The sequence below is a fragment of the Talaromyces marneffei genome, chromosome 4 (assembly GCF_009556855.1).
Source record: "Talaromyces marneffei chromosome 4, complete sequence".
Taxonomy (NCBI): domain Eukaryota; kingdom Fungi; phylum Ascomycota; class Eurotiomycetes; order Eurotiales; family Trichocomaceae; genus Talaromyces; species Talaromyces marneffei.
Genome location: NC_072351.1, coordinates 476,346 through 488,875, shown reverse-complemented (window position 1 = coordinate 488,875; position 12,530 = coordinate 476,346). Strand labels below are relative to the sequence as shown.

The 12,530-nt window shown below is 46.1% G+C and overlaps 4 protein-coding genes across 4 annotated transcripts; 1 reads left to right on the top strand and 3 right to left on the bottom strand.

Moving 5' to 3' along the window:
* Positions 1–39: 39 nt before the first annotated feature.
* On the top strand, positions 40–790 carry EYB26_005240 (uncharacterized protein; the record flags this gene model as incomplete). Its single annotated transcript, XM_054264530.1, has 3 exons — positions 40–72; positions 127–299; positions 463–790. 3 exons carry the CDS (start codon positions 40–42, stop codon positions 788–790), a joined length of 534 nt encoding a protein of 177 aa, XP_054120505.1.
* Positions 791–1,244: 454 nt separating this feature from the next.
* On the bottom strand, positions 1,245–2,633 carry EYB26_005239 (uncharacterized protein; the record flags this gene model as incomplete). The annotated part of the gene is made up of 3 exons (XM_054264529.1): positions 1,245–2,353; positions 2,415–2,495; positions 2,555–2,633. 3 exons carry the CDS (start codon positions 2,631–2,633, stop codon positions 1,245–1,247), a joined length of 1,269 nt encoding a protein of 422 aa, XP_054120504.1.
* Positions 2,634–3,657: 1,024 nt separating this feature from the next.
* EYB26_005238 (uncharacterized protein) lies at positions 3,658–4,220 on the bottom strand (the record flags this gene model as incomplete). Its single annotated transcript, XM_054264528.1, has 2 exons — positions 3,658–4,109; positions 4,196–4,220. The coding sequence occupies 2 exons, from the start codon at positions 4,218–4,220 to the stop codon at positions 3,658–3,660; spliced, it is 477 nt and encodes a 158-aa protein (XP_054120503.1).
* Positions 4,221–7,343: 3,123 nt separating this feature from the next.
* Positions 7,344–9,305, bottom strand: EYB26_005237 (uncharacterized protein; the record flags this gene model as incomplete). The annotated part of the gene is made up of 7 exons (XM_054264527.1): positions 7,344–7,632; positions 7,713–7,991; positions 8,050–8,170; positions 8,224–8,351; positions 8,407–8,481; positions 8,553–8,708; positions 8,827–9,305. 7 exons carry the CDS (start codon positions 9,303–9,305, stop codon positions 7,344–7,346), a joined length of 1,527 nt encoding a protein of 508 aa, XP_054120502.1.
* Positions 9,306–12,530: the final 3,225 nt, after the last annotated feature.

The window sequence follows — 12,530 nt, the reverse complement described above, 5'->3', positions numbered from 1 at the left end:
CCTCCTTTCTCATTCAAAAAGACTTCACAACCGCCCAAAATGGCACCCAGTCAGACCTCTAAGGAGGCTTCCGTATGTGTACTTTCAATCTTCTTCATGTTGAATTACAAGCTAATATATACGTAGAAAAAGGAAGGTCCTCCCGATCTCACAGACTACCAGGATAAGATCGACTACACCACATTCGAGCAGATCCTTGAAATGGATGACGACGAGGAGGAACGGGATTTCAGCAAGGGAATTGTATTTGGGTTCTTTGAGCAAGCAGAAGCCACATTTGAAAAGATGGAAAAGGCATTGTAAGTTTACCGTCATTGAACTGGACTTTCCTAGAATTCTTCTATTCAGGCCAAGGGCTATACTGGGCACGTGAGCAGGTCACATGGACAACCATGACACGCTCTACAGTCACTTTGTTCGATTCTTTAAAGGTCATCCCTGACTAATACGTTCATCATATAGAGCCAAAAACGATTTTGACGACCTCTCCCAACTCGGCCATTTCTTGAAAGGGTCATCCGCCACCCTCGGCCTAACAAAGGTCAAAGACGCCTGCGAAAAGATCCAACATTGCAAGGAGGACCTGCCAGATGAAAAGGAAGCCTCCGAGCGAGAAAAGGCCATTGAAGGAATCAAAAAGACCCTGAAAGAAGTACAGGTTGACTACAAGGAAGTCGCTAATATCTTGCGACGATTCTTTGGGGAGGAGCCTGTTCTTGATACCCCAGACGAGAAGAAGGAGACAGCAGAAGAGAAAAAGGCTGAAAGTCCTAAGGCAGAGAAGAAGTAATATTTTTCTCCAAAAAAAAAAGAGAGAATCATTCATGCATTTTGTGTCGTGGATTTTGTAAAGGAGGGACTCAATCGGTCGCGGTGTTTATCAATTTCTTTTTTCTTTTTTGCCTCTGCCTATATATCTCAGCTGTCTGATGATTCAAATCCCATTTTGGATAGACTTGTGCATATCTCTATGATTCAACCATACCATCCTCCTCCTCCTCCTCCTCATATTATCCTCATCTGTCTGCGTTTTTGTCTTGGTTAATTGAGTGTTCGGGCTGCCTTTTCTCGTTTCATTGTGAAAGTCATTTCGAAGCCTAGCACATACATGCTCAGGTGAGGTTGTACAAATGCAGCGAAATCTATCTTTCTCCTATCTACATAACCACGTTTCAATGACAAGAGCGTATATGCAATTGTTATATGCAGAATAATCAGGCTATGTATTGTGTATATGCATGTATTCACACCCCGCCCTTGTTTTTTAAGGGTCGGTCCTCATCCTTCCGCTCATCCTCCTTTTGATGCTCCCTCTCTGCCTCCTCCCTCTTCTCCTTCTGTCGACGCTCATGCTTCAGCGCCTCCGTCACCCGCTCATCCTCCTCATCCCCCCTCTCATCCCAATCAACATCATACTCCTCCGCGACAGTCTTGATCTCCCTCCTCAACGCATTCGCCTCTTCAATTAGAGATTCCCAAACTTGCAAATCAATCCCGCGCATCTGGTAGAGTTTCTGTTGTCGCCGATTAACTGTAAAATCGAGCGCGGAGCGGTACGAGATTTCGCGGTTGTGGTACAGAAACCAGGCGTAACCTCCCATCAGCGTGGATAAGCTAACCAGGTAAGTAACAGGTTCCATGGTGTCCCAGCCGTAGGGGGTTTCGAAGGTGAGTTTATACACGATGTACCACCATGAGATCATCACACCGAGGCCGCCGAGTGCTACTCGTTGGGCGCCGCGGTGGGCGAGCATGTCGCATTCTTGTTTGATGATGGCGAGTTTTTTCAGACTTTTGGAGAGTTTGCGGAGTCGCATGCGGAGATAGTATGTGCGGTCATTGAAAGATGGAACAGCTACGGGGATTTTGTCGAGAGGTGAGTTTTCGATTTCGACGAGAAATTCTTTGACGCGTGCTGCGTCGCGGATCAAGTCGCCGATTTCAGTGGATGAGGACCATCGAACAAAGGAACCTTTGCGGAGTACATGTGTATCTGCATCTATGTTCGTTTCTGTTTCGTGTGCAGTCTCAGGATCCTTAGTTATGCCATCTTTTTCGTCGGGAATATTCCTCAGTTGAGCTATCTGAGAGTCTCTCGTCGCTACCAACGGTTTTTCTTCGTCCTGTTCCGGCGAATCATGTTCATCATCCTTTGAATCGTCGACATAGTTCATGGCTTTGGGTCTTCTCGGTTGGATTGTCCCGTCTTCGACTTCGACCGTTAGGAAAGAGACGTGTGATGGACGCAGATGACTGTTGTTGTCTGTGATGGGTGAAACCTCTGCTTGGATTAAGTGTTCTAAATATGACAATGGTTGCTGGGAGTGTAGTAGGAGTGCCAACGGTTCGACGTCTTTCGTTCGGTTAGCTGGTGATATATATATATGTATATATATTGGACGCAATAGTCATACCCTTTCTGTCACCATTATAATCCTTCGTCGTTACCGGTAAGATCAACTTCAATAGTCGGGACGGTGTGGTCAACAGTTTTTCTACGAATATCTAGTCAGCTCTCATATCTGAGAGCAATGCTTCAGTAATTCAAACCCACCCTTCGTCATAGCTGACGCATTTCGCTCGCGTTTGACGGGCGGTATCTGTGAGCCTTCTCTCTGCCATGGAGTCTTCATTTGGTTTTGTTTGACATGTGATACGGCAGCACCCAAGCAAGAGGGTCTACCATCGGGTTTATTGTGTAAATTTGGCGCTGGATCGGGCTCCGATGTACTTGACGGTTTTGCGTATTGACGTAGCCATGTAGTTCCTGTGTTCGTGGGTATAATCAGTCGATTGTGAGTTGAAGACTGATAGCCTCGAAATCTGCCAATTGTGGATAGATTGCTTCGAGTGCCATATTTTCTAGTTGATACTACTCCCAGACTCTTGTTCAGGCATCCTCGCTGTTTCTGCAAATTGCACTGTGGAACCCTGGTGCGAGCATTGCCCATACAAACCCGCAGAGAGCTCATTGTACAATTGAGGCCTGAAGACAGTCTCACTGCATAGAGCCAAGATATAAACAGAACTTGGCAACATGGCCAGACTGTCTGTCAGTGTTTTATAAGAAATACTAATGGAATAGGGAAAGAGGACTCCAGGAAGAATGCGTGGGCATCGAAACTACGTCATTGTCTATCGTTATAGGAGACAAACAGTGCAAACTGGCAGTAGTTGCTGCACTCTGATTGGCCAAACTATAGGCACACCTTTTGACTCGTCGAGGGAAACTTATCATTTCTTCTATTTCATTGCAACTACTGGCATCTTCATTTAGTTGTTCGTTCAACAGTATTCATTCCCGAACATACGCACTCTATACAGAGGTGTCATCAGATCGTCAAGTCATAATCATCATCGTCACAGCATAAACACAATGCAAAGCAACGCTATCAGTGCCTGTCGTCTCTCATCTCGTTATCTCATTCACTTCTAACAGGCATCAAAAGAAAAAGAAGAAAGAGAAGAAAAAGAAAGGAAAAAAAACATATCATCATATCGTCATATCATTGGGGTCATTAAAGTCGTCATAACATGCCAGTGAGGCTTCGGTTTATTCTTTTGTCGTGATCTTTTCATGACTTTCTCGTTTCTCGTTTCTCATCCATTTTTTGGTGTCACAATCTCCTCCAGCCATGCCGAAAGGCAATGCTGAAGCTAGTACCGGTAAGCCAGAGCGCGAGTAGGAACTCCCTGACGACGATCATGGTGATCACGAGACATCAAGCGCGCCCCGTCATGACTCTCAGGGCTGCTCCCACCACTCCGACTCCCACCACTAACCGAAGTCGAATCGCTCTCATCATGGTGAGTAGCACCATACCGTGAAGAAACTCGATGACTTCCACGCCCAGTCCCAATCGCAACGGGCACTCCCTGCAAGACTCCGCCATGGTCATGACCAGCCGGATACATGCCGTCATTGACCGAAAAATTTCGACAAATCAGGTACGCGCGCATGGCAGCGTTCTCACGGGCCATTACTTCGGACTCGCAGATTGAGTCGGTCTTGTATTCGCGGTTGTTGACGCGGACTACGCAGGTGTAGCCCGTGGAGCTTTGGAAGGAGTCATAGTGTGGTTCCGTCCAGTGTCTGCGTTTGCAGAGACCTGTCGTTGTCAGTCAGCACCTACGACATTCAACCATTGGCTTGTAGAAGACAAGTAGCAGGGATGCAAGGAAAAGGACGGCATACTTGCAAGGTAGAGGATATAATACATGATGATTTAGAATGGAGCCCCCTTTTTTTTTCCTGGCTAACTACCCAATAGGATCAATCTTAAGACTTGACAAGGCGAATATGAGGCGGGAACGGAACTTTTGTCGTGGTGGTGGGGGTTTAGGGCAAACAAGCAAACACACACGCGCACACACACAGTCTTTCCTCAAGAAGATAATGAGTGAGGCATAGGTGCTCTCGTGTCAGGCCAGGCCAGGTCAGATCCGTGTCAATTGATGCCCAATTCGGACCTTTTTGTGAGGCGGTTGTAATATTGTCTAGTTGTGCAGCGTGGTGTTGTCGATATCATGTATCAACTAAAGAGTCTTAGTGCGGGATGGAAAATGATTTCTGAGGATAGGCGATCGGGGATCGAGTTGGGGTATAAATAGGAAGCAGAGCCCGAGAAAGTCGACCGCTGGCAAAATATCTTTTTTAAAATATATCTCCTCGGCAATGATGGGATGGTGGCAAAGAAAATTCGCAAAGATGGAGGGAAAATCTGCAGTCGACAAAAACAGACAGAGTATCTGTAATTTTCCTTTTCCCGATAGGTACCTACGGGGGCTGTCAAGTCAGGATCAAGCAGCTTGACAATCTTGCTAAGGAAACTCAATTGGAGGGGAAATAGCAAGAAGAAGAAAAGCAAAAAATAAATTAAAGGAAAGAAGGAAGGAAAGAGGGGAACTGCGAACAAGAGGTACCTTTTACTCTTCTACAACAATCCCGACAACACACGACGAGAATACGCCTACGTACAAGCAAATCCCCACGAGGACAAAAACAAAAACAAAAAAAAAAAAAGCCAAAAGTTGTGTACAAGCGCGCTCACAAAAAATTCCTAGGATGTTGTCTGTGTGTTTTATGTGCGTTATGTATGTATGTATGTATGTACGTATGTAAGTAAGTAAAAAGCTTCTGATTGAGTTAGATTAGCTCGTTGTACAGTTTTTTTCTGACAAGTATCTATCTATCTGGAACGGACGGACGGGGTTGATGTGCTGGCATGGCTGTTCGCCAGTTGATGAAACCCTAGGATCCAGTCTGTTGTTTTAGTTGGAGCCTATGACGAGTGAGACTGGCTTGTCGATCCAGCGAGAAAGCCAGAGAATGAAAAAACACACCGAGAGCTTATTCTGTTGTGTCAATTGGTGACATTCAAATGTTAACCGGTAGGTGCTACGGTAGGTAGGGTTTTGGGATGGTTGTCGCCCACAAGATGATTAGAACCAATTGATCCGGTTCACACGGAGATATCACCGAAAAGCGATAGAGAGAAATATGATATTTGTCTCTTATTATCAATTGACTCGTGACAATTAATTGCCTAGGTCCGCAAAACTCCGTTCCTACTGTTCCTACATACATACAACAAACGTCCAATATCCAACAATCTGCGCCCCCCGCAGGGACAATTGCCGCCGTCTTTCAACGCCCAAACATCAGCATACATGCTACGTAAAGTGAAGTAACCACAATGGTCTTCGTCTGCATTAACCAAATTACTACTTACTTACTTTTTATCATGGAAAAATAGAATCCTACTCACGGGTAATCCTTGGGTATAATGATTGGCGATCGTTCCAAGATCCGGCAGACTCCATTGGTATGGCTCTCTCGTCGATTGGATCACCCGTATGCATTTGCAGTTGGAATCTGACAGGCAGCAAGTTACGGTGTGAATATATACATAATACATCATCCTGGTCAATTCTACTGCCGAGGGATGCATAATTTCTTTTCTACCAGGTGTAAAGAAGGGGGCTCAAACCCGGGTTGAAATGCAGTCCATCGATTGCCATGTCGATATACGTACTACGCGTACCGTATATGATGAGGCCGGCCTGGGTGGGTATCAGAGTTTCATCACCGGTTTCACGCCCACTGACAAGCAGACAACGAGAAGAGGGGGCAAAAACGAAGGCATACTCTGTAGTAGTGAGAGAAGGTAAAATAAAACTGTTTTTTTCATTTTCATCCTGCATGTCATACATACGCAGTGCATTAGAGACATTGCTTTGGGGCTAGCGTGGCTAGTCAGACAGGCAGCATCAAATGCACTGATGAGTTGTCAATTCCCGATGGCCTCGCCGCTTCGTTAGTTAGTACATACTGTCTGCAACCTAGCATGTGGAGCTCCAATTTTTGAAATCAACACTGACATGACTGACCCAAGCAGCTAAATTGAGGGAGAGTAAATAGCTGTTTTCCCGTTAATCACAGGCTTTTGCTTAATGAAAGGTAACGTGGGCCAAATACCGTATGTAGTACGTACCTCGTGAGTTAGGTCCGCTGATCTAGAAATGCATCGATGCCTTTGAAGGCATCGCTTTCGAGTCTAGATAATCAAATCTCCTCTCCGTATCCACTTTGGCGCCTACACAACTCCGAGGATTTCGTTAGGTGGGCTACCCAAGCGTCTGTCTATTCGTCATTTAAAAATAGGACCATCGTTCTGCAGAATCTCCATACCAACCTCCTCCGAAAGTATGGAAACACATTGCTTCTTCCAGCTCATCCCAAGTATCGTCTGCCGTACAGAGTATTGACTGCGTCAAAGTAAATGACTATGTTGTGATCTTCCGCACGTTTGCCCTTCGCATGGAGTGTTCCAATGGGCATCATGGCTTACACATAGCATAGATATTCGCTTCTTCGTCGATCTCAGCGACAGACAGCTTCGGCCCCATGTCCTGCTGTGACCAACACCCTTTTTTTTTTCGTAGACACAATGCACACCAACGCGAATTTGTCGCCTATGTGCCTGGGAATAGGATGATTCACGAGCTCGATACACCATTTTTCAGGAGTATCATATGAAAATGGTTTCGAGACATATTGTAGAAACTGGCTGTCATTGAATTGGAGATCTCTCTATCTCTAGATCTTATATTTAGGAGTTTTACTCAATATACACTCCAAGAGAGCCCACTCGCTCACGTACGATGATCCACGCCGGCGAGGAATGCAATCGACTATCAAGTTGACCGTCAAAGTAGTCATAATTCTCTAGCATGTAGGCAATACCCTCACCGAGTAGAAACCAATACCTCAAAGCGTAGATACTACTACATATTCATAATTTTATACAAAACCTTTTCTCTTTTCCGAAAAGATCGATTCTCTATATAGGCCGCTCCTCACACCACCTCCGCAACGCCTCCGCATTTTTATGCGGAATCGTATAAATCGGATGAAATGCCACGAGTCGGTCGCACTTGTCTATAATGTCACTGCTGGCTTTGTCGTCTTCTTCTATGGTAATCTTGGCAGGTGCACTTTTCCATGAAAATGACGAGGCGAATATTCCCTCTATGCGTGAGGTGGCTGGTCCCTGCTCGATTTGGTAATGGTAATATTGGATCGTGCTCAGTCCGGCTAGGGTGTAGCATGAATGGTATGAGTCCGGGTGTCTAGATTAATCGTTAGAATAACTCTCCCTGTCCGTGTCTCTTTGCATGCAAAAATTAAAAGGGTAGATAGAGAAACTCACTTTCCGGGCTTATCGCGAAGACCTCCATTCTTATTCTGGCAGCAATTCATAATATACCGCGCAAGACCTTCACGACTAAACAAATACTGAGGCACTTTCGGGGCGACATCTCCATCCTGATGGGGCCCGTTCAATGCTGACTGCACTAAAGGCCAACAATCGCCCACCCAGTGGCTATAACAGCCGTCCACGAGTTTATTGGTACGGCCAGAAAACCCGCCTTCGGGTGCATATTGTCGAGCAGAAAGCCAGGATACTAAAAGTGGGATATCCATGTACCTATGTCATTGTTTTAGTTTAAAGATCGCTCAGCTATAAAAGGATGTAGAGTGCTCACCTCGTTATCATATCCTCTGGCCTACCCATGATACACAGACATGCCAACACACAGAATGCATATGCACCATGGGCCTCTGCAGCACCCGGCTTTCCGGATAGCCCGCCTTCATAGGTTTGACCTAACCACTTTCGTCAGTTTAATGTCATTGTAATTTACTGTCCTATCACTCACATCGAGACAGGTACTCTGGAAGACCGTCCAGGAATGTCCGGAGTCCATATTTGCGCGCTTCGGCTTCTGGTGGCAGTTCCAGCGGTAGATTAAGCAAAGATATTGTCACCATTGCGCAATAGGCACCTCTGAAGTATAGGTGTTAGTATACATCTGTCTCGCAGTTTGTCGCAAAGTACTCACCGGACATCTTCTTCCCCATCTATAACCAATTGGAAACCTCCATCGGGTTGTTTAAGTTGTCCCAGCCATGACCACCTACGGATTCATGAGATTAGTGAGGTCGGATAACCAACATTGAGTGAAAAAGAAAAAAAAAAAAATCCTACATTGCTCCGCGATCAACCACCTTATATGCTTCCTCACCTCCTACCAATGCCAAACTCAGCACGGCAGGAAATGTAGATGCCAAATGCGACATTTGACCATGACCGCCTCCAAACCCACCCGTAGGATTCTGGGCGGCTGTAAATGTAGATATCACCCTAGCCAACACAGTCAGCACAAATACATAAAAAAAAACAAGCTACGTATAAACTCAGAGTACATGATGATAATCACACAAAACCACTAACCACGACATCAGCTGAGACAAAATCTTACCGCTCTCGATATTTGCTAACATCCTCCCCCAACAAGGTCAACCCAGCAAGCGCCCAATAAGACATCCACGGTCTACTCGAATCCATCGTCACAAACCCCTCTGGATAGTCTTCGAGCGAATCATAGAGATACTCAATATGTTGATCATTCATCAAATGCGACAATCCAAACTCATTCAGATTAGACCTTAACGTGCCGTCACGGCCTGTCAGAAACGGAAGACATTTTGAGACGGTTTCGTCTTGGTCTTGGCTTGTTTTTGTCTGCAGGGAGTCTTGGAGAATGGGCAAGGTTGTGAATAGGGATGGGATTGATGGTTCGGTGGACATGGTTGGTGGTTTGTTTCGGATGCGGGCTGTTGAAGCTTCCCCGCGATGGTAGTCTGGTGATGATGCCGCTGCTTCTGATGTTGCCAGTCGCGTACCCTGAGGAAATCGGATCTTCCGACGTGATTTCCCAGATGCTGCCACGATTGGCATGAGCTTAACAATTATTCCGAGTTTAATTGAAGCGTGTGTGATCGCTGGGCTTGAAGCTGTGCTTGTGATGACGTTGATGAAGGAAGTTTTTGATTGGGTGGGCTGACTGCTCGGTTGAGATTGCCATTGGCCTCTTCCAATTTTTCGCTAACTACAGAGAGTACTTACGCAGGAAAGTATCCCCTATTTTTCTACGGCATCTCATAGTCAGACTTTCAGAGAAAGGGGTATCTTTGTGAATTACCGATGCAGATAGTAGTGGTCAAAATATGCTTCATATCAAATGGGTAATATTCATTTGCTACACGCTCTCCGTTTGATCCGCTCAATCGTAGCAATGATGATCTCATACCCTGAGAAACCAAGTCTTTTTTCACCTTCTTTACCTTACTTGCGAATCTTTCGAGCAAATGTTCAAGTCATCAGTTATTTACGTTCCCAAACTTTGCACCAATATGCTGCGTCATTTACTTTGAAGCCATATGCGTCGTGGTGGTGGTGGTGGTGGTGGTGGTGGTGGCCGTAATGCGTCCAGGTGGTCAGGCCAGCAAACCGTAGATATCTTTCTCGTGTCTTAATCCTTTCCACATTCCCAGCGACATTGTACCGATTCCAAGTTTAGCAAGAGTCGAACCTACACAATGAGAGTAAAAGAGGATGTTTAGGATGGCATTGAAATGGCAGACAATGGGTTGGTTCATGCGAAAGAATAACTGCACACGGTATGTATTCTTGAATAACTAGATTTTCAGGGATGGTCGCCATGGATGGGGGCACTCTTCAGGCTAAGAACGGTGACAGCATCCCTCCAAGGAAAGATATCTATACCACGAGGCATTCTTTGATAATTCGAAGGACTGGACGAACTGTGACAAGGATTGTGGCTCTTTTTTTTTTGGAGCGATCAGAAAAGCGTACTCTTGACAGGAGTAGATGCTTTGATCTAGACAAACGTGACCAAGCAAGCAAGTAATTCAAAAGGCAAACCCTGACCATATTAGTACCTGCAAGTCTTCCGTGTTGGGTCAAATGATAAGATCAGATAGATCACATCAATATCCGTAGCCAAATCCCGGACCAACCTCACTACGCCGCTTGACCTGCAAGTATGTAATCCATAATTGACTTACCTGGAGGCTTGTCTGACATGAACTAGTCCAGCAGGATGAGCCCGAACTATTGATTCAAGTGCATGGCTTTGCCTTTGGTGGATATCGAACAGCTGTCATCCGCATGTCTGCCAGTGTCTGCCTTGCAAAGTAGACACGGGCGAGGAAGGTCCACTTCCGAGCTTTGAGCCTTGACATCCCCGTAGTGATAAGAGTCTGGTGGGACCTCTGCATATTTATCAAGGACGCTCGTCTTTGAACGATGAAGGCTTGCTGTGCTAACGCACTCGAACGATAGTCCTGATTTATCATATTGCAGTCACATGCGCTGGGAGATGAAACAAAACACGAATCATGACATAGCCAAACGAACTAGCAATGTCCCCTGCATTGGGTATTGTTGCCAGAGCCGCGCCGGGGAATCAATCAATCAATCAGTCGATCGAAATCTGCACGCAATGCTCTCTTAAAAATGAAGATATCCTCGCTCGCACTTCGTAGCTAGTGATGATATTATCCGTATCCACGTACCCCAAAGGTCAATACGTATCTATGAGTACCACGTCTTGGAGGATAATCTCCCGATTTGTCGATCAGCCGGGTCCCGCCGCCAACAGTGCTGTCAAACATAGCGGTCTGAATATCCAGTATGCCAAAAGAAAACGAGTATCTTCAAATAGTATCTAGATGAGGGACGCGGCTAAACGTGAATGAAGATGTCATGCTTCGTATGCGTGTTGTGCGTTTGAAACGATGTATGCATGGCAATCCAAACACATCATCCAACGGCTGCTGCAAATAGCGAGAAAGTCATGACCTTGACTCAGTGAACTAGCGAAGTCTATACATATCGAGACTTTGGCCGTGGTTGTCGTGCTGGCTGACATAAAGGAAGCCAGGCGGTGTCAAGAAGGTCGTAATCTGGAGGCGTTAGCGTGGCGGCGATCGAGCAACATCCCAGAAGAGACCGAGAAGTAAAAATTCAAGACAGTGCTCTCGTCCATTCATCAAAAGCGCCAAAAAAAGACAACATGCAAGATGGCAGACTCCGTGACACGGACGTGGCGGCATGTAATGTCATTCGCTTCTTCAAATCTTGTCCGACAGATGGAGTTGTATAATTGGCTGGGATGAGGGATGTACAATGCATGGTCAGAGATGGCCAGCAAACTAGACATGTGTGCAGTGCAGTGTGCAGAGCATAGTCTGAGGGCGAGGGTGGTGTACCTACTCCGTAGAGTCCGTACATCGTTTCGGCCGTTTGAATCAATAAGAGTCGAGCGTTGTGTTCCCGTGACACCTACATAGGTATGCCACTTAATGCCACGACCCACAGAGACCCATCTCCCTCTCGACTTACAAGAACTCAAAGAAGAAGAAGACCATACCATGTCGATGGACAGTGCGTGTCATGATAGTGCACAGACACGGACATACTCCAGACTAGCCTTAGGTACATCGTGTCGAATCGCCTCTGGACCATTGGCTGTAGAGGCGGTTGAGGAAGATACGAACGATACTTATTCAGTTCAATGAGTTGCATGGTAGGGATTTATCGCGAACGGGACGTATCGCGTACTATTATTATGCAGTACGACTCCATGGCGTGCGGCAAATCAACAGTGAAACTTTGACGTGAAGATGAAAATTCAGTCAGTGGGTCAGCACTGTGTCTACTACAGTAGTATTAGTTGTTACTACGTACTGTATTTCAGTACGGTCTCGCCTCGACAAAGTCTGTGGAGTAACCAGACTAAGCCAGACAAGGGAGGCTTGTTCTGGGCAGTGAGATTCGTTGGCCGATGACGCCAGCCACCAATGGCCGTGATGCTACCTTGTCGCCTTGATCTTTAATTTTCATCTGGGCCACCGGCCTCGCGTAGCGTATTCACTCGATCCATCAGCCCATGAATAGTAGATACAACCAAATCGCAGAATGAATAGCTACAGCGATCGATTATATACTGAGGACGGACTAGCATCGCAGCACGAACGGCTCAATAATGGGGCTGGAGAAAGACACGGAAGTTGCGAGAGTCAAGGCTCGCTTCGGTATGGTCTTATCACGTTATCAGACCAGCGCTATCGCTATCAGCCTATCAGCACGCGCTAGTTT